This window comes from Amblyomma mixtum, chromosome 3 (genome assembly GCF_055824585.1).
Source record: "Amblyomma mixtum isolate Tamu chromosome 3, ASM5582458v1, whole genome shotgun sequence".
In the NCBI taxonomy this organism is placed as follows: Eukaryota; Metazoa; Arthropoda; class Arachnida; order Ixodida; family Ixodidae; genus Amblyomma; species Amblyomma mixtum.
In genome coordinates, this window is record NC_143014.1 from 382,637,611 (window position 1) to 382,659,425 (window position 21,815).

The following is a 21,815-nucleotide window of genomic DNA, read 5'->3' on the forward strand; positions in this document are numbered from 1 at the left end:
ATGATGTGGGACTCTGCAGGTAACTACGATTGGAAATATTGGCGGGTTTTTTCCTTTTGAGCGATAAAAAAAAAGCGAGAAAGCAAATTTTGCTCTAATCTGTCGAGGTTTTTTTTTTTTTTTGGGGGGGGGGGCACTTACATGTTTACTGTCGTGGCCGCCCAGTCAAAACGCACTACAGGAATTTACGACAGAAAACTTCTGTAGTCTGTCGTATTTTGGGCATGTAGTATTTCTGTAGTCTGTCCTCTGTAGTCTGTAGTCTGTCTTCTGTAGTGTAGTATTTCTGTAGTCTGTCTTCTGTAGTGTAGTATTTCTGTAGTCTTTCTGTAGTGTAGTATTTCTGTAGTCTGTCTTCTGTAGTGTCGTATCTCTGTAGTCTGCCTTCTGTAGTGCATTTGTGTAGTGTGTTGTATTCCTGTAGTCATTACCAAGTACGCTTTATTTGTCAATTAATATGCAGCTACAGAGCAGCAGTCTGACTCTGAACATTCGATGCATTCCTGCAGTACAGCCAGGTATAAAAACGCCTCACTTGGAGCAAATCGACTATTTATTTACATATATACAGAATTTTTCTTCAGCAGGTCTCTCTTGTTCAGACTGTCCTAGGTGAAGAAAAAGAACAGTGATATATATAGTATGCATACACAACAAATGCATGCAAATGTTACAAAAGTCATACAGTGGAATCTTGATTATGCATTCCCCTTTCATGCAACGATCCACATTTAACATCAAATTGGCACGGGCCCGACGTAAACCCATAGGAATAATGCATTAAAGCCTCAATTATACAACTGAAGAATATGCACACGCCGCTTCATACGATGGCTGGCGGGAACCGTCCGGAATGGGAGAGACATTGGCATGCAGAGCACTTTACTGACAGAAGTGACGTCAACCAAGCTGTTTCCAGATAGAAATCAAGATGCAGACGTGCATGCAACGTGTGACCAAGTGCATCATGGCCTGTAATGACTGTTCTGCCAACGGCTCAGAATGAGTCCGTGCATGCAACCCGCATCTATCAGTGCGAGGCGGTCCGCCTGGCCCGTTTTTCCGCGCGCTTCACTTACGAAGACGTTGCGGGAATAAAAACTGCACGTTCATACCACCATAAAGTTATTGTAGAGGCGGTAAAAAGAGTAGACATTTCTGTGATCGCTGGTGGCTAGTTCAAAAGCGCTTCTCGCTACACCTTGAGTAAAGCACATGTTAGGCCTACAACACCAAGCAAGCGGTGTACTGTCAGCCGGCAGAACGCACATCACTGCAGAAATCGTGCCAAAGGTGGACATTGCGCTTTCTTTTTTCCTTTAAGATACGAATTCTTAGTACAACATGAACTGGTGGGCGAGTTGGTCTGACATATCTTAGTGAAGCAGCGCAACGGCACAAGGCCAAGGGAAGAAGGGGACAAACAGCGCTGAACTGACAACAAATGTTTATTCCGGATGCTAACAGCATATATATACTCTTTTGCACCTTAGAAAAAACAAAGAAACAGAGAGCAGCAGAAAGTATCAATCCCAGTCATTGTGCGCATGCAGCTGTATCGCGTGTACATCGATCATTTGAAATCAGGAAGTTGTGCTCTTTCACCGAGATGGCAACGGAAGGAGTGCTGATACAATTCACACCCAGCTTCATGATCTCAGATGCCTCAATAATCTCTCGTGTAAGCTTATCCTTGTGTTTGGTAACAACTTGGCTGTTTTTGAATTCTGGGTAACATGAACAGTCACGACAGTGAGTACCTATGTGGCGGGCCGCGTTCTTGACATTGTTTGCGTGCTCTTCAAGTTTTTCATTAAGACACCGGCCAGTTTGGCCGATGTATGACCCACCACACTTCAACGGGACTGAGTACACCACGTTGTCTTGGCATGGCACATACTTCATCCTGTGGTTTTTCTTGCAATTATGACCAGATTCCGATCTTTTATCCGGGCGATTAACTCTCGCACACAAGCCACTCAGTCTGACAGGAGCCGAAAAAACAACATCTACTCCTGCCTTTTTGCCTATTCTCTTCAAATTGTGGGACACAACATGAACATAAGGTATTACTGCCAGATTTTTTTGCTTGGAATGGGGGACAGCTTTGCCCTCCTTCAGCTTTTTCAATATCCCTTCTGCTACTGATGCCAGAATATGAAGGGGGTATTTTGCGTCTGTTAGCCTATCAACCTGATTGGAGAAACTAAATTCAAACTTGTGTGGGCAGGATTTTTGCATGGCATTTTGAAAGCATGACGCCACAATGCCTCTTTTAACAAGCTTCGAATGGGCTGAGCTGTATGGAAGTAAGGGCTTTTTACCCCTAGGATCAAATGCCCAGCATACATGGAAATCAGTAAAATATAAGGTCAGATCAAGGAACTTAAAGCGATCATTCACAGCCACTTCATGCGTAATTTCCAGCGGCGAAAGCACTTCACAGAATATCGCGCACAGGTCATTCACTTCCGCAGCGAAGCTAGCCGGGTCACAATCTAGTAAAATTAGGTAATCATCTACATATCGGAACACTCTTGCAACTGTTGAGCTCATGAGTGATTGTTCGAGTGCCCTGTCAAGCTTAGCAAGGAACATGTCACTTAGCAATGGAGCGATGCAAGATCCTATGCAGATCCCATTCTTTTGAACTGTTTTTATTCAAAAGAATGGGATCTGCATAGGATCTTGCATCGCTCCATTGCTAAGTGACATGTTCCTTGCTAAGCTTGACAGGGCACTCGAACAATCACTCATGAGCTCAACAGTTGCAAGAGTGTTCCGATATGTAGATGATTACCTAATTTTACTAGATTGTGACCCGGCTAGCTTCGCTGCGGAAGTGAATGACCTGTGCGCGATATTCTGTGAAGTGCTTTCGCCGCTGGAAATTACGCATGAAGTGGCTGTGAATGATCGCTTTAAGTTCCTTGATCTGACCTTATATTTTACTGATTTCCATGTATGCTGGGCATTTGATCCTAGGGGTAAAAAGCCCTTACTTCCATATAGCTCAGCCCATTCGAAGCTTGTTAAAAGAGGCATTGTGGCGTCATGCTTTCAAAATGCCATGCAAAAATCCTGCCCACACAAGTTTGAATTTAGTTTCTCCAATCAGGTTGATAGGCTAACAGACGCAAAATACCCCCTTCATATTCTGGCATCAGTAGCAGAAGGGATATTGAAAAAGCTGAAGGAGGGCAAAGCTGTCCCCCATTCCAAGCAAAAAAATCTGGCAGTAATACCTTATGTTCATGTTGTGTCCCACAATTTGAAGAGAATAGGCAAAAAGGCAGGAGTAGATGTTTTTTCGGCTCCTGTCAGACTGAGTGGCTTGTGTGCGAGAGTTAATCGCCCGGATAAAAGATCGGAATCTGGTCATAATTGCAAGAAAAACCACAGGATGAAGTATGTGCCATGCCAAGACAACGTGGTGTACTCAGTCCCGTTGAAGTGTGGTGGGTCATACATCGGCCAAACTGGCCGGTGTCTTAATGAAAAACTTGAAGAGCACGCAAACAATGTCAAGAACGCGGCCCGCCACATAGGTACTCACTGTCGTGACTGTTCATGTTACCCAGAATTCAAAAACAGCCAAGTTGTTACCAAACACAAGGATAAGCTTACACGAGAGATTATTGAGGCATCTGAGATCATGAAGCTGGGTGCGAATTGTATCAGCACTCCTTCCGTTGCCATCTCGGTGAAAGAGCACAACTTCCCGATTTCAAATGATCGATGTACACGCGATACAGCTGCATGCGCATAATGACTGGGATTGATACTTTCTGCTGCTCTCTGTTTCTTTGTTTTTTCTAAGGTGCAAAAGAGTATATATATGCTGTTAGCATCCGGAATAAACATTTGTTGTAGTTCAGCGCTGTTTTTGTCCCCTTCTTCCCTTGGCCTTGTGCCGTTGCGCTGCTTCACTAAGAGATTCTTAGTACAGATACTGCAACCTGCTTCTGCGTAGTGACAGCGGTTTTAGAGAAAGTTTGAACAGAAAGACATGTCGCTGGCATGGCCGTATACTGTGCACTGCACATCTCCGAAGGGTTGTAGTAGTCATATTCCTGGCGCGTCGTTCATATTTTTTCGTGATTCATCCGACAGCTACTTAATGTGCAGCAACAGAGCGCTCGCCTGCCTTGTCTAAAGCCGCCTCTTCCACGCTGAAAAGCCTGGCTGTGTGCGGTCTCAGAACAGTCTGCTAATGTGGTCCATAAGTGCTGTTAACAGTCTGGTTCATAAATATAATCTTCTGTGCGTCATCTCAGTAGCAGACTATCCTTAAGCAGAACTTGGGTAAAGCAGTATCTCACTATAGTAGGCAAATTCCAGTGCGATTTGCAGGTTATTCCAGTGCCTAAGTGTACCATACAGACAGTTAGGAAATACAGTCAAGTTACGAGTTTTGTAAGCACATGAGCTTACCCAATCTATTCATGCATATAACAAGAGACTATTGGCTTGAACAGATATTTACCGCCGCAGGCCACAGCACTTCTGTGCCAGGTAGCGCGTCACCTTCTTGTGGTACTTTTGGAGATCCTCAGCCGAGCAACCCTTCAACTTCAAATAGTGCCAGAAGGAATCTGCACAGATGGGGTAATAAGTAATGTTAGTGTGGTTGAATATAAAAAATGAGCAGATCGAATAATGAGCATTAATACACCTAACATAGGTTGTCAGTTCGAATCCGTGCTGCAAGAAAGGCTCTAACTTAACTAGTAAGTTTATGCTGCACGACAGGCTGAATCGTATGACACCATCTGGTACATTCATGCCAAACGGTTCACCCACTAATTTTACAGGAATGTCGTGACTAAGCAGCCAGACTTTAATGCCTGCCAGACAGATATACATATACTGATCGATATAGTTTAGTTTCGAGCTGTGGTGCTCGAGCATCACACTGCCACCTGCTATTATTTTATTCCATTATCTAACCACCTCGGCTCCCATGGCAACTACTGGGATACACTGCTGCATTGGAGGCTGCCAACTTGGGTTCTATCCGTGGAATCAGCACAACTCAGGCTCAAAACGCAACCAGGCTGAGAACGCAACGCAATGCTCTAAAATTACTACCTCGGGCTAATAGCTCTGGGAGCAAAGCTTCACACACTGGTGCATAATATTATACTTCAGATACATCCAGCAAAGCAGTAGAGAGAAAAGCCCTTTGATGAATAACAAAATTTAGCTGGAGTTTAAAAACCCACTTGCACTCTGCGTAGGTTTGGGACTTGGGGGAAAAAGAGAGGTGCAGGAAATTGCAAAGGTTTTCAAGCAATTTCAACAAAATTTCAAAAATTATACAGCCCCTGAATTAGGGATGGCATACATCAAAGTGGTGACAAATGGAGTGACAAAGTTCCTTACACAGTGTGTGCACTGATGAGGAATGAGGAGGATTTGGTGTTTAACTGGAAGATTAACAGCAAATAAAGTTTATTGCGCATATCTGCTGCCTATGAAAGGCTAACCGCCGAATTCAGAAGTGCGCCTCAACTCGATACTCCGTCTCCACTCTGTGGAGTGGAGAAAACAACTGCTCTTCCATTTGATGGGCAGTTAGGATTGAAGAATGCCACTCGGCATTTCTTCAGACAAGGAGCTGCTCTAGAGACCTTCTTCCAACTGCCGTCCCTCGAGGAAGCATGAAAGGCAAATGATGATGAGAATAAGGCGAAAAATTGCCTTTGGCTACAAAAAAGCATGGCATGGCTATTATGTGTCTGTTTTATCACGCTGCACCACCTTAAGAACACAAAGAACCTCACCGTTTATTAGCCTAGTAAAACATCTTTTGCAAGCTGCCTGACGAAAGCAACAGAGAAAAACTACCGGAAACGCTTGCACATCTGGCAACCTTTGCCACCAATGATGTAGCGTCTATGTAGGCATTTACGAATGGTGTAAAAACTGCCGTTCGTCAACTTGTGGGAGGCTGCAGGCCAGCGGCGAAGCTGAGAAGTACCAAAATGGGTTTGGATTTATGGGGTTTAATGTCCCAAGTGACTCAGGCTATGAGGGATGCCATAGTGAAGGGCTCTGATAATTTCATCCACATGGGGTTCTTTCACGTGCACTGACATCGCACAGTACACAAGCTTCCAGCATTTTGTCTCCATCAGAATGCGACTGCCGCGGCCAGGATCGATCCTGTGTCTTTGAAGTCAACAGCTGAGCACCGCAACCCCTGAGACTGCTTCATCATCAAATTATGCATTACATAAATGACACTGCATCACAGAAAAGGACTAACAGTCATGGCCAAACTGTAGTTACAGCCAAAAGTTGGCACCGTGAACCTGCTCCCCACATCCAAAAGCTTAGACAGCTTCAGCCAACACACAGGAATCAGATTGTCTCCCAAACCCCATGACACTGCCTCCCAAAGAAGGTGGCAGCCAATAAGTGGGCAACAAAAAAGTAAACTGTGGGTAACAACTTGAACGTCTTGCATCACGCTACAAGGTGATGTGAAATTTGAGGAAAGGCCCCAAGAAGCACATAATTTTTAGATTTTCAGAGCACTCTTAGCCCTTTAAATGCCAAATGTTTTCCTAAAAAACATGCCAGAAATTTTAAGGAATCAATTTTTTTGTGTACATTATTCTTGAAGCCACTTCATTGCATACACATGGGTAGCTGCAGAGCAGTCAGCTCAATGCACCGATTGTGGTTGACAGCACTCAGACATACAGACAAGGGACAGAAACAAAAAAGATGATGGCACAGGCACTGAACTTAAAACTTTTCCCAGAACTGCCGACATACTGCATAAATACCCACACCACAGGCACCAACACGCAGCGATTTATGCACTCGTGCTAACAAGAAGTGGTATGAGAAGTAGTGGAAAAACAACAAAAGCTAGAAGCAAAAACCAGAGGACACAGCACAGGATAAAACCAGAACAAGGTGAGAGAAAAATTTATAAGCAAGTCATTTTTAAAAGACTGCCAACAGTGGATAGGTTTGACCGAAAGAATATTTAAGAACTGGTCTGATAAAATGGAACTAAAAAACCTTATACACAAACACAGACCAAGCCCAGTGAAAAAAAAAATGAAGGAGAAATGGCAAGAAAAAACACGCAATAGAAGCAAAATGGCGATTGGGTAAGCAAACGAGAATTAAGCAACAAGCGAAGGTGAAGTGTGCTAAAAATTAAAAGGATAAAAGGGGAATAAAAACGCGCATGAGCCACAAAGGTGAAGCCAACAATTAAGATGGTTAAAAGTGGAAGATGACGTACAGTGAAGCCGAGAGATAAAATATAAAAAAGTGAAATTCAATAACCAGTATGAAGGCAAAAATCAAGGAAAAACACCAAAAGAGGGAAGTTGGCAGAAGAGGCAAGGCATGTAACACACATGTAGAACCAGGGCTAGATCAAGTACGTCCACAAAGAAAGGCAATCCTCCGAGTGAAACCAAGCGTGTTCTTTACATTCACCCCGGAGCCTGAAAATCTCTGCGGCTTCCACCATTGCATTGCGTCAGCTTATTACGGGGCTCTATTAACACAGTGGCTTTCTCGAACTTTGGGCAGCATGGCTTTTTTGCGTCCCATTATCAGCAGTGCACTTGTAGGTACCTAAGAGATGTACCCGATAAATCAGTGTAATGCTCTCTTAGCCTTCCATTGATGCCAATGTATACCTTGCAGCAAGAAAAAGGGATTGAGAAAGCACTTCTTGTGCATGCCATTAAGGGTTTCTGTGCAATGCGGTGCAGCCTGTTTCTTTTTTCTTTTTCATTGACGATCCTAGAGAGGTGTGATAGGTGATGGGGGGGGGGGGGGGGGGGCAGCAAAAAAAGCATCTACTCTATCTCTCGAATTTTCTAAAGGTAAATTTCACAGAACCTTAAGAAAATCGGAGAGAAAGCAGGAGTAGACATTGCCTTCTCTGACCCCCTAGCACCTATTGCAGTTGCGGAATCCTTAATGAAAAAAAAAGACGCTGCACCACGCAGCACAGAAAACCCTTAGCGCCATGCGCGGAAGGCATTTAATCAATCCTTTTGTCTTGCGGCAAGGTATACATTGGCATCAAAGAAAGGATAAGGGAGCATAAGATTGATTTATCGGGTACATTTCTCGGGAATCTGCCAGTCGGAAAGAGCAAAACCACAAAACTATCGCACAGAGGCAGGTGACAACACAAGGCCGTACTGACAACTGAAAATTTATTGAATAGCAGTGCTTATATAGACAAGTCACGTGTGTAATCTGCAAACAATCGTAAAGAGGCAAAAAAATTCAATGGCAACCATAGAGCTGAGCAAATATGACAATCACCTGCTCAAAAACGAAACAAAAACAACCGGGGGAAACACAGACAGAAACGCTAATTTTCCTGAAAAATGAACACAGTAGGCGTGCTGACACACTTATCTGGCTCTGACCTCAAGATGGCAACAGCCTCGACAATTTCTCTTTCCAACTGCTTCTTTCTTCATCCAATAATCTGTGTGCAGTTCAGTTTGGGATAGCAGTCTACAATGAGACAGTGAGTGGGACGGCAAATGCCTCCGGGTCTACTCAAGGAACACGCATACTCTTGCAAACAAATGTGTAAACATCTACCACTTTGGACGATATAAAACTGGCCACAGGTGAGGGGAATCTCGTACAACATGCCCGTTGGCGGTACTTTTTGAATGCCTCATGCCATGTGCAACGGGGGTGGTGTACACGATTCCTCTCAGCTGTGGTCGATTTTATACCGGCCAAATTGGTAGATGGTGAAACACTCCCTTGCAAGAGTATTAGCATTCCTTGGGTAGGCCCGGACGACCTTGCCTGCCTGTCCACTGTCCCAGTTGTAAAGACTGTTAACCTAGACTGAACTGCACGTTATTATTGGATGAATAAAGGGCCAGTTGGAAAGAAATTCTCAAGGCTGTTGCCATCCTGAGGTCGAAGCCAGATAGGTGGGATAGCACGCCTTCTGTGTCCATTTTTCAGAAAGAATTGGAATTTGTTTCCCTCCCTAGGTTGTTTTTGCAATGATTGTTTGCAGATTACATGCGCAACTGATCCATATGAGCACTCATTTCTTCAATAAATGTTCAGTTGTCGTACCGCCTTGTGTTTTGCCTGCCTTTGTCCCATTCTGTTTTGCGGTTTTTCTAACGATTTCCAACCAACTGGCCTACAAGCACGTCCTAAATCTGCAAGTCCATTGCCAAAACTGTGACCGAAAAAAGCCATGCCACCCATGTTCGAAAAAGTGCCATTGTGTTAAAAAAGCACCAGAATAAGCCGACATGAACTGGTGGGAGCAGCCGGGATTCTGAGGCTCGAGGATTAATGGGCAAGAACACCCTCAGAAAAAAAGATTGCCTTTCTTCAGGATGTTTGACCTAGCCCTGGTTTTAAAAACATCTTGCATGCCTTGACTTTTCTGCCAACTCCTCTATTTTCGCGTTTTTGTTTGCTTTTATCTTTAATACTAATTGAATTTCACATTTTGATATTTTATAATTTAACAAAACTTCTGTTTGGGCTAGATGGTGCATAGCTATAAATGAAATGAAATTTAAGCGCACACGAAAAACGCACACAAGAGGAGATACACACAGGACAGGCGCTAACTTCATCTGATTTATTCGCAGGTAAGAGAGCGAAAATATATACATAAAACGAGGCATGCGCAGTAAAGAAACAGATCGTCATATCACAATGCGTGCTCAAGGTATCTGTATTCTGCCTGCAAAAGATTAACTGATGTATCACTCACACAGTCATGCCCCCTCTTCCTGATGTGAAATGCTTCTAATAATTCACGTGCCGTCTTATCACCGCTCCTGCCAAGAATCTTTATCTCCTTCAGCTGCGGCTCGGCTCTGCAGTTCGCACAATGGTCAGCCAAATGTGTCCCTCCACCCCTTAATGCCCGCAAATGTTCCCCCGCCCGGTCATTGACACACCGCCCAGTCTGGCCTATGTAAGCCCTACCGCAGGTCAAAGGTATCTCGTAAACGACACCGGAACAGCAGTCGACATACTTCTTTGAGTGCTTCTTCCTGCAGCCACTCTTCTTTTCCGTGCACGAAATGCGTGAGCAAAGGTGGGCAAGTTTCTTCGGTGCGGAGAACACCACAGGAACGCCGTGTCGGCTTGCCACCTTCTTCACATGATGGGCAACCTTGTGGATATACGGAACCACTACTGGTTTAAACGAGTTCCTTTCTAGTACGTTCGCTTTGGCGAACATGACCTGCTTGGTTTTTCGAAGAAGGGCCTCGGCCACAGAAACAATGACCGCGCCGACATAGGTACATAGGCACGTCCTCAGTAGGTACCTGCAGAAACACCTAGGCTCTCTACAGGTCCATGACCCCTTTACTGTAAAAAACTCGCTGCAGGTTGTACAGTTTCTCGAGGGTAATTCTGCAGTTGGGTATATGTTCTCGGTAGATGTGGAAGATCTGTTTTATTCTGTGCCCCACGATGTTTTGTTCGGTGATGTTAGGAGCGCGATAGAAGAAAGCGGAGAGGTGGAGTTCCAGAACTCATGCGGTCTTACAGTGGACAATTTTATGCGCGTTCTTGAGTTTTATTTAGGTGTCACTTTTATCTCTTTTGAGAATAAATTTTATCGTCAGAGACAAGGGATCTGCATTGGGTCCTGCGTAGCCCCTGTGCTTTGTAACCTGTTTTTAGCTTTTATTGACCGCGCCCTTGAGCAAAGCTTTAATGGGAAGGGAGTGCTGAAAGTTTTTAGGTACGTAGACGATTTTCTTATTGTTTTGAAAAAACTAAACAACATTTCTTACACCGAAGCAGTTGGCAGCATCCTGGAGAGCTTTCAGCAGAACGGGAGGGGATTGAGATTTACGCACGAACTCCCTTTACAAGGTTCGTTGCAGTTTTTAGATGTCAATTTTACTATAGGAGTTGATCATGTTTGTTGGGAGTACGCTCCGAGGGCACAGAAAGAGCTTTTGCCTTTTGATTCCGCTCATTCCAAAACAGTTAAGAGGTCTATTGCCGGCCTATGCCTGGGGTCTGCTCTCTCGAAGTCGTGCCCGCGTGCTATGCAGTGTAGCTTTAATAAGCAAGTACGCCGGCTACTTATGGCTGGGTTCCCCTGCGCGGTCATTGTTTCTGTGGCCGAGGCCCTTCTTCGAAAAACCAAGCAGGTCATGTTCGCCAAAGCGAACGTACTAGAAAGGAACTCGTTTAAACCAGTAGTGGTTCCGTATATCCACAAGGTTGCCCATCATGTGAAGAAGGTGGCAAGCCGACACGGCGTTCCTGTGGTGTTCTCCGCACCGAAGAAACTTGCCTACCTTTGCTCACGCATTTCATGCACGAAAAAGAACAGTGGCTGCAGGAAGAAGCACTCAAAGAAGTATGTCGACTGCTGTTCCGGTGTCGTTTACGAGATACCTTTGACCTGCGGTAGGGCTTACATAGGCCAGACTGGGCGGTGTGTCAATGACCGGGCGGGGGAACATTTGCGGGCATTAAGGGGTGGAGGGACACATTTGGCTGACCATTGTGCGAACTGCAGAGCCGAGCCGCGGCTGAAGGAGATAAAGATTCTTGGCAGGAGCGGTGATAAGACGGCACGTGAATTATTAGAAGCATTTCACATCAGGAAGAGGGGGCATGACTGTGTGAGTGATACATCAGTTAATCTTTTGCAGGCAGAATACAGATACCTTGAGCACGCATTGTGATATGACGATCTGTTTCTTTACTGCGCATGCCTCGTTTTATGTATATATTTTCGCTCTCTTACCTGCGAATAAATCAGATGAAGTTAGCGCCTGTCCTGTGTGTATCTCCTCTTGTGTGCGTTTTTCGTGTGCGCTTAAATTTCATTTCATTTATTGATATTTTATCTCTCGTTTTTACAGTAGCTCATCTTCCTCCTGTAGCCATGTTAATTCTTGGCTTCACCTTTGTTGCTCATGTGCATTTATTCCCCTTTTATTCTTTCAGTTTTTTAGCTCACTTCACCTTTGTAGACCAATTCTTGTTTGCTTGCCCAATCACCATTTTCTTTTCACGGCATGTTTTTTCTTGCCATTTTACTTTTATTTCACTGCCCTTGATCTGTGTTTGCGTGTAGTGTTTTAGTTCCGTGTTATCAGACCAGTACTTGAAAATTTTGGTCAAACCGTTCCACTGTTTCACGTGCTGGTGGTCTTAAAAATGACTTGCTTAAAACTATTCCTTTAACCTTGTTATGGTTTCATCCTTCCCTGCTCTATAGTCTTGGTTTCTGTTTCTAGTTTGTGTTGTTTTCCCACTATTGGCCATATCACTTATTGTTGCCACGAGTGCATAAAATTGCCACCTGTTGGCGCCTGTGTTTTGGTTATATATGCAGTGTTTCGGTGATTCTGGAATAAATCTGTAGTCAGCACCTGTGCCCTCACATTTTTTCTTTCTGACCCCAGTCTGTGTTTCTAAGCTCTGTCAACCACAAAGGATCAGACCAACTAGACCGACAGCTTGTCCTATTCAAGCTCAATGCGTACTTTTCAAAGAAATGCTATGGCGAAAACACTGTACTTACAGTAAAGCCTGCTTGACTGAGCGAATACCACTGGCAATTCGCAAATTCCCAGCCTGCTCCTGATTGCTGGCTCAAGCCGCACGCAACTTTGTGGCTTGCACGACTTCCACGCAACTCTTGGTCCCTTGAAACTGAAACATAGAGGGATGAGTGAGAGATATCAGATTTGATATGCTTGTATTGCTGCAATGACTAAGAAAAAACGATATTTTCCATAAGAACAATTATTATTTCACACTAGCTTCGCAGAGTAAACCTCGTTTATCACGACCTCGTTAACACTGACATACTGCACAGTCCCAGCCTGACTGCATCTAGTTCTATGGTGTCATATGCTTGTTAGCTATGAGCCCTTGGCCTTGCACCGGTTAATACAGACAACCACGGAATGGGCAATCAGCTCCGACCTTTTGAGTCATAGATACTCACAAGCTCAGTGGTCCCAGGGGTTCTAGAAATATTGGCAGGGCGACACAGTAACAAGCATTCCGCACCACTTGCTCTCGCTTCATTGCAAAAAAACTCTCACAGCAGACCTGTCCTCCATTTTGCAGTGTGAAAATAATCAAATTCAAAGCATGCACACAAAATGTGGACCTCTCTTCGAACAGAGCTTCAGAAATACGGGTATAATTATTGTAATTAAACCTACCTCCAGTTTTCAATTTATCCTAAAATTTTATGCAACTCGACAAGCAATAAGCATTAAAAAGGAATTAAAATAGCCAGCACTGTTTAAACAATATAGCTACGAAGAAATACGAGACGTATCCACTACTCTCCAGTGGTTCTTTAGCTTCATGCATTATCAATCTACACTTTCTTACAGGCACATTTGCACGTGAAACTTGGGTTTAACCCAATCTTGATGAATCTTTCTGGAATGCAACAATCAGGAGAAACCAGTTTTACTCAAAAACAAAGGGCCCTATACAATGCATCACAAGGCCGGCTAGGCGCACTCAAGACTACAGCCCCTTCCACAAGTCTCCAATTTGCCTGTCCTCTACAAGTTGCAGGATCCCTGTCCACTGCTTGTCGAATTTCGCTATCCCGCCTTGCTAGTTCTCCCACTGCCCTTCTCAAACTCTTGGAATTCTGTTGCTCTAGCAGATCATCAGCTGTTGTATTATTTTTTGTTTTAGCACTACACACTCCATGCCAACAATGCTGGATAATGTACTTTAAATAGGTTTGTAGGGCGTGCAAGTGGCTTGCAGCTTGACGAATAGGTGAGAAAAAAACGCGGAGCCTGACAAATAGGTGTGAAAAAAACGTGGGTTATTTGGAAGAAATGGGCTTGGGCAGGAGATGTAATGCAAAGGCAAGATAACCAGTGGTCCTTAAGAGTGATAGAGTGGATTCCAAGAGAAGGCAAACGTAGCAGGGGGCAGCAGAAAGTTAGGCGGGCGGATGAGATTAAGAAGTTTGTGGGGATACGGTGGCCACAACTGGCGAAGGACAGGGTTAATTGGAGAGACATGGGAGAGGCCTCTGCCCTGCATTGGGTGTTAGACTGATGATGATGACAACCTGGTGAATTTGCCTCGCAACAACCGCTGCAGCCTGATATTTTGTAGAGCAGCACAATGGCCTTCATTTTTTGAGTGGTGAAGTATTCAAATAGCATTTTGTTTCAACCATGAGTGTAAAGGGAAGACATTTTATGTTGCACAAAATGAAGGAATTACATGCATACTGGGCTTTGGAAGAATGCCCTGTGGACATTACAAAACACTGCCATCCTTGCTTTATCTCTGCCAGGTAACAAAATTCATTATTCTCCAAATACTTTGGACAAAGACAAGCTGCCGTGCACTCATTCGAGCTCAGTGGACTTTCCCTCAAACCAATCTTCAGTAAATAATATCAGGATTAGGCAAAAGTAACTGTAGTGTATTTCAGTGAGTCAGTGCCTTTTACAGAAAGTTTTGGAAACAGAAAAGTTTATGAGCTTTGTGAGCACATGATTGCCCAATCTATTTACATAGTCAAATGGGAAATTTGCCTTCCTATTCAATTTATGCACATTCAAACAATATTTACCGCTGTAGGCCACATCAGTTCTGTACCAGGTAGCACATGCCAAAAAAAAGCCTTGATAGCGTAATAAGTAATGTGTGGTTGACTATAGAACTTAAAATCTAGACCATATCTCTTGGATCTAATCTTGACATATTTCTGCATAATACTATACTGCAGATACAAAAAGCAAAGCAATAGAGAGAGACAGAGAAACTTTGCTAATGAAATGAACAAAATATTTACTTAAAATCACTGACCTGTTACTCAGCATGAGGGAGGAAATAAGAGGGAAAGACGAAGGAAAACAGGTGCAGAAAATTGTTAACGTTTAGAAAATAATAAATTTAAACAATTTTTGGAAATGATGTATTCATTACTTTACTTGGTTTTAAAGGGTTTAATGCCACAAAGCGGCGCAGGCTATACAGGGCGCTATTGTAGAGGACTGGAAAATTCTTTAGGTGTGCTGACATCACACGGTACCTGGGCCTCTAGCATTTCGTCTCCATTGAAATGAGACTAGTACAGCTGGAATCAAAACTGGCTGGAATCGAACCTGCCTCTTCCGGGTCAGCAGCCAAGCACAATAACCACTCAGCCACCATGACGGCTCCCATTTGGGGTGACATGCATCAATGTGGTGACTGACGGGGCTGACAAAGTTCACTTCAGAGAGGGTGTGCATTGATGAGGTTATATAGTTCAATTCTCCCTGTGCCACATAATTAGACAGGTAAAAATTTATTATGAGCATATGCTGCCTATGGCAGGCCAAGAGATGTAAGACACAAAGCATATGTCCATAAAATGAAAGCAAGAACAGCACAATTTCCTGCTGTGAGTAACCGCTCCACTATCCAAAAGGATAGCCAGCTTCTTTAAAAAATGTATGTCCTGCCTATGTCCATTTATGATTCCCGCTCAGATTTTAATTCGCATTTATTTCCAACCAACTCAGTTCTCTCCCAATCTCTTATCATTAACCCTATGATTTTCCTGAGTGGTTCACCGCACTGTTCTCAATTTTAAGCCCTTTGTAAAGTACCCCACTTTTCCCGACAGCTTAGCAAAGGCAAAGCAGTTTAAAATTTCTTTTTGAGCATACTGCAAGGTGCTGCTCGTAACTTCTGAGTGCATGCCTAAGGCAATAAACCCCTTTCTTATTCTCCCAACCATTTCTTTCAAATGCTCTATATCTGTGCATGACCTGGCCGAGGTGTATTCTGTTTCGACTTCCAGTACCTTACTGCATTTCATAAAAAGGCCTCTTTCCTGATTATTAAGTATTGATTTAGCTCTCATTTTCACACTGAGTATTGATGTCCTCAATCATTTGCAAGAATTCATCACTTATACTACAACTGACCATTAATACTACAATAACATGAAATCAAATATAACTGAGCGGTTCTCCATGAGTCTTCGCATTTCCTGAACCAACCTGCTGCTATGCAGAGAGGGTCACCTCGTCTAGCATCATCACATCTTGTTCAGGGTATGTGGGTTGTGCAAAGTAAACAACAGTTGATTTCAGGTCACTGCAGTCAAAGCTACAAAGTAGCTGGTGCAATGAAATGTTAGTTCTAAGAAGGTCTGCTCGTTTTTTTTTATGCAGGCCCAAGTGAACACAGGCTAAACTGCATGCTGTTTGATGTCAGTGCAGGATAAAGATCCCCAGGTGGCCAAAATTATTCTGCAGCCCTCTGCTACGGCACCTCTTTTCTTCTTTAACTCCCTCCTTTATCCCTTCCCTTGCATCATTGTTCAGGTGCCTATCAAGATGTGAGACAGTTACTCTGTCACTTCCTTGGCTCAAAAACCAATTTAAAATTTTTCAAGGATACTGTCAAGAACGTAGAGGTACAAACTGTACAGTATAACCACATGCCACAGCAATAAACCAGCAATACATCTGCGCTGACAGGAGCTTGCCAAGTACGCTGCAAGGATGCTATGCCACACAAGATTTGGTGTCATCATACAATGTTACTTTACTGACTGACATTTCAATGTACAAGCACTAAATACCATTAAAGTATTATTGTACAGCACAACGTTTTTAAAAGATAAACGAACATTTTGGCCCTTTTAGAGGACACACATGCATAAAAGGCAACAGGTGTGGAATAGTCACTGCACCTGAAGCAGGCTCAACTTTATAATAACAGCGCAGTGTCAAGAGCTACATGTGCGGCTATATTTCGTACAAATTTGCAGTTCATGTAATAAGCTGAGGTACTGCTGTAAAGTGCATGTAGAGTTCTGCATGCATTTTTAAACACAGCAGTGAGCCTATGTTGAAAATATTCTTCAAAACAGGCAGGTAAGGTATGCGTAACTGAAAAAGATAATTACCATGAATGGCTTGGAGGGATGGCACAGCTGAAGGCAGGAAGCACGCATGGCCCAGCAGATGCTGGCAGCTGGCAACTGCAGATAAATACGTCCCAACCAACAGCTGTCAGTGCCAGTGACAATGTCATGAATGACGACAAAACAAACTGTCGACTGCTTCAGAAACTAAAATGAGGTATTAATATAGGAACACAAAAAGCAATGAGGTGGCCCATGACAAAATAAATAAGGAGATTGTATGTGAAACACCCATACACATTCTTTGAGTACATTTACATGACTGTCATAACCACATTGAAAGATGAGCTGGCTGGAATACCGCTTTATTCTTATGCATGATGAAAAGAGCCCAACTATTCGAATATAGCATGCGCAGGCTTTAGTTAATTACTATTAGGGTGCCTTGCACCAGCGTCTAATGTATTCTTAAATTGAACATAGCACCCAGTCGACCAGTTTACCTTGCATAAATGAGAAGAGAAAATGCAAAAGACATGCATTCAATACCAAGGAGCCCGATATCTCACGTCACAACTGAGCATGATACGAAAATTAGTAGTGCATTTAACAAATTCCACACAAATAAAAACAGCAAAACATTTGTCGAGTGGTAATGCAAGTAGGGGCAAGAGCAAAAAAAAAATACCGAAGAACACTGGTGAGTGAGGTGCAGGGAGGTCTGTGGGTAGGGTTCCGTGCCTGGGAACAGTTCCGAGCGCGGAGAACTGCTGCCGGCAGTCAACCAAGAATAAATAAGAGAAAGTGAAAATGAATAACAAACCATCACCAATTGCGAACGACCTGAAAGCGGGCCGCATAAGCGAGGCATACAGCAAAAAGCTTGAAATCCCAAATAAGTGTGCAGTTGCATCCCCAACAGTTCAGTGCCCTGAAGGAGAGGAAGCATGGACGCCTACAGTTCAGGGAAGACACAAGAACGACCTAACTGACATAATATTGCCAAATTCTGTTCCAATGGGGAAGCACAGATAAAAAGTTTACAAATGACTAGTACATATGCGCCAGCCTTCCACATGCGATCACTGTCTTCAAAATAATTTGCATGACGAATATTAAGAAGTAAGCACTGATCCGATGAGCACCAACACCGAGCAAAACCATCCGTCGTCTGTTCGCAGTTCGCCTAGCGCGAGTGCTTCATCGCGCAGCACTGCCGCTCATAATAATCTTCTAAATAGCACAAATCCATCCGATGGGTACCAGCCGCGAGCAAAATCACCCGTTGTCAGTTCCCTCGCCTGTTCTCAGCTGTCCACGCAAAAGCGCTCTCACCCGCGGCACTGATCGTCGTCTTCTACGCAGTACAAATCCATGCCAGTTGAATGTAGTAAACATTGTAGTTTTTCGCAGCGCTAGCAAGCGACCGCATAACTCTGCTGTGATCTCTGGTGGCATTTTTATTTACCACGGCACCTGAGTACTAAACGCAGACTATGAAGCAAGACTTGTCACGCAGGCTATACGTCCGTTCTTTTCAGGCAACGCATTATAGCTGAGGCAACCGCACGCAGACTGCCTCCACTGCCATCCCTATATAGCCGCACACTAATAACGCGTGTGAATACAGATCAGTAATAGAGAAGCGGTGACGGTACTCACCAATCATGCAGCTCATCCAGGCTTAGTAAAACCGCGCCGTCGTCTTCATTGCCTTTCCAGATGACAAGACGTCGTAGCGCTGCCTTTCTTCACGGCTTTGCCCGTCCAAACTCACCGATGTTGACTGGGCGTAATACTCGTCGTTGGCTTCCAAAACACACTTCTGTTCTTCACACATGTCCGCCGCACAAGCACTCAAACAATGCCATGAAAATCCAAATAACACAAAACGTGAGGCAACGCACGCACTGACATGGCGCCGGCGTCAGCGGCTTTGCCCTTGTTTTTGCGTCGTTGAAAAACTGCAACTCAAATGCGCTTTTTTACTACTAATATTTGAACTATGTTCAGAAGAAAAATATTTCAATTGTTTTAAATTTATTTTTTTATTAAGTGCGAACACTAAAGCGCTTTTAAATACTTTTGTAGAAGCTGCGATCCTGTGATCCCATCACCCAGGGTGCCCCGGATGTTCTAGCAGACGATGGAGCAGACGACGGCGCAGACGACGCTGTTGACGGAATGAAATTTCGTTTGCTGCCAGCTAAAATCTCTTAATTGCGACAAAACGGGCAAAGAAATGCACCGTACCTCAAGCTGGTGCATATCAAGGATATGTTGGACGTGAGCGGTAGGACTGAGAGCAGCTGCGATGCATTACTTTGACTGACGCGGGCATGCTCGACGGAGATTTACACGAAACTGAGGGCTTAACTGTGACCCGTACAAGCGGATAACTTTGATATCAACTGCTTTGCGAAACTACGCCGATAGTTGCGTCACACTTTAGCTGATATGCAACAGCGGCTCGCACTCGCCGCATCTTGCTCGCGTGTACTTTCACAATTGAGCAAGAGCCCACATGGAAGCCGATAGAAGCAACTGTGTTTTCGAGTTCAGATTGTTCCGCGAAATACGAGCAGCTTGTTTTAGCACGCACTCGAATTGTAGTTCTCAGCCAGTGCGTCACGAGCGGTGACGATGGCCTCGATGACGAGCGTAAGAATCACCTTAAGGTGGCCGCAACGAAGCCGGTTTCCCAAGCGTATACAGTGAAAGCTCGTTAATTCGACCCCCGTTAATTCGGAAAATCGGATAATTCGACGCGCGCGCGAGGTCCCTACAATTATACATAGGAGTCTATGGGGCGAAACTCTCGTTAATTCGAACAAATTTTGCCGTGCGTCGGTTAATTCGACTTCACTCCGCAGCCCGCCAAGCCGGTTTGCCGAGAGCAAAAAGAAAAAAAAAACTGCCATGAGCGGCGCTACTGTACGGCTGATAGGCCATCCGTATGGTCATATTATCATCCATCCATCCATCCGAGGAAGCGAGTTAGCGGCGGCCGAAGCGGCTGGCGTCTTTTTTTTGTGCTTTGTTGTGTCGCAGCAGTCGCTACGATCGCGGTTATTTACGGCGCCTTTTTTGGTAAATGCGCGCTTTGTCAGCGTGTTTACTGCGCTGCTTGTTGTTGCTGTTTTGTTGCGACTCAGAGAAGGGTGAAAGGAAATTGCAAGGGATTGCCTACTGGCTCAGCCGAGCCACCACCGCTGCCATGTGCAGATAGAGGAGAGTTAAAAGATCAGAGGAAAGATAAAGAGAAAAGATAAGACGCGCGTCCCAGCAACAACGCCGTCCCCGCGAACGCTGGCTGAAAAAACAGATAAGCGGGGAGCCGCGCTCCCTTCACCTCCTCCCCACCTCCTCCCCGCGCTGCTTTCGGGTGGGTAGCGCGCAGGGCCTGCGCGCCTCGCCTTTGTGTCCTGTCAGCTGACCGAGGATGAAATAATTAAAGTGACAGGCGCTGACAACGACGACGATTTACGATTGTGAGCAGTTGTCCCAAATGCCGAAGTGCACGGTGAAAGGAGCCGCAGAAGCCTTGTCTGTGCGGGAGGACTTCTGTGAACAAATCCCTGACGGCGCGTGTGCCGCGGAGCACCTGGCAGCTGTTAGAGCTATCGTAGTCGCTCAAATTCGCTCGAAAAAGCAGACGGTGATTACAGATTTCCTTGCCAAATAAAGGTATACGTCCTGTTGCGGCAAACATTGTTTTTTGTTGTTCATTCGAAAATTCGACATTCGGATAATTCGACAATTTTTCGCGGTCCCATCAGTGTCGAATTAACGAGCTTTTACTGTATGTGAGCTAAAAGTTGTTTACCTGTGCTGCAAACGTGGGCTCAGTCGCAGTCCAGCCGCTAGCTGCTCAGTTTTCCAGCCTTGCGAGCCCAAGTCGCTGGCTGCTGAGCATTGCGGGAGCTGAGCTTTCAGAAATGACACTGCCCGCGAGCGCGCCGGGCGACAAGTTTGCACTGCTCCCTGGATGTCGTATTCGTCGCTAAGCCTGGCAGGTTTCATATCGATGCCAGAGCTGAGAGTGCTTTCGAACTGGCTAGCGCTGAGGTGCTACTCTCTTCACTGTACGTTGTACTGTGAACCATGTCTCGTAGTGAAATAAAGATATGCGCGGTTTCCGCGCTAACGGTGACGTCGAGGACGAGTTTAATAAACGCTGTAAGGCAGCAGATATTCGATGCATATATGTGTGCTAAATTTGTTCACCTATGCTGCATGCAAACGTGAGAATAAAGTCTCGCTCAGTCGCAGGACAGACGCTCGCTGCTCGATTTTCCAGCCTTGCCTGCTCAGTTCGCGAGCTACTGAGCCAATCATTGAGCGAGCCGAGCTTTCGGCAACGACGCCGCCCGCGGGCGCGCCGGCCGACGAACTGCGCGCTGCTCTCTAGCTACCCTTGTCGTCCCTAAGCTTAGCCGATTGCACATCGACGCCTAAGCTGAGTGCGATTCGGAACTGGCTAGCACTGAGGTGCTACCCTCGCCACCATTTTACTGTGAGCCCCGCGTCATAGTGAAATAAGCTCGGTTTCCGCGACCCCTTCAGGAGCAGAGCTAGCAGAAGCCAGGCGAGCTGCAATGGGCAGCAGAAGCGGCTGTGGGAGAAAATTTGTTTTGCTGTTACCGCTTCTACCAACAACTCGATATTGGCTAACGATACTCTATCCCAGAGCTTAGTAAATAGACGTGAACAAACAATACCAGTGAATTTTTCTGACGCCGGCTTCCAGGCTGGCAGGCCGGTCCCGAGAAGAGCGCCCTTACGCTTGCATGGCAGTGGCGCACGTCAAAACCGCCCCGACATTCTACTCTTCGCTCAGGTTGTCGTAGCACACTGTTAATAGCGAGGGACCAGAACACTTTAGTGGACCGAGCGTGAGGGACCAGAACACTCTAGAGGACGAGGC

General features: G+C 44.9%; 1 protein-coding gene across 3 annotated transcripts; it reads right to left on the bottom strand.

Moving 5' to 3' along the window:
* Nucleotides 1-535: 535 nt before the first annotated feature.
* On the bottom strand, nucleotides 536-21,311 carry LOC149357046 (uncharacterized). Of its 3 annotated transcripts, none has more exons than XM_089584428.1 (6): nucleotides 18,551-21,311; nucleotides 17,577-17,658; nucleotides 16,931-17,005; nucleotides 12,551-12,681; nucleotides 4,487-4,595; nucleotides 536-603 (listed from the first exon to the last, which is right to left on the bottom strand). In XM_089584428.1, exons 1-6 carry the CDS (start codon nucleotides 18,564-18,566, stop codon nucleotides 558-560), a joined length of 459 nt encoding a protein of 152 aa, XP_089440554.1. In that variant the 5' UTR covers nucleotides 18,567-21,311; the 3' UTR covers nucleotides 536-557. The 3 variants fall into 3 exon arrangements, with proteins under 3 accessions (XP_089440554.1, XP_089440555.1, XP_089440556.1); XM_089584429.1 differs by having other exon boundaries at nucleotides 17,577-17,655; nucleotides 18,551-21,310; XM_089584430.1 differs by having other exon boundaries at nucleotides 536-608; nucleotides 18,551-21,310.
* Between the last annotated feature and the right edge of the window lie 504 nt (nucleotides 21,312-21,815).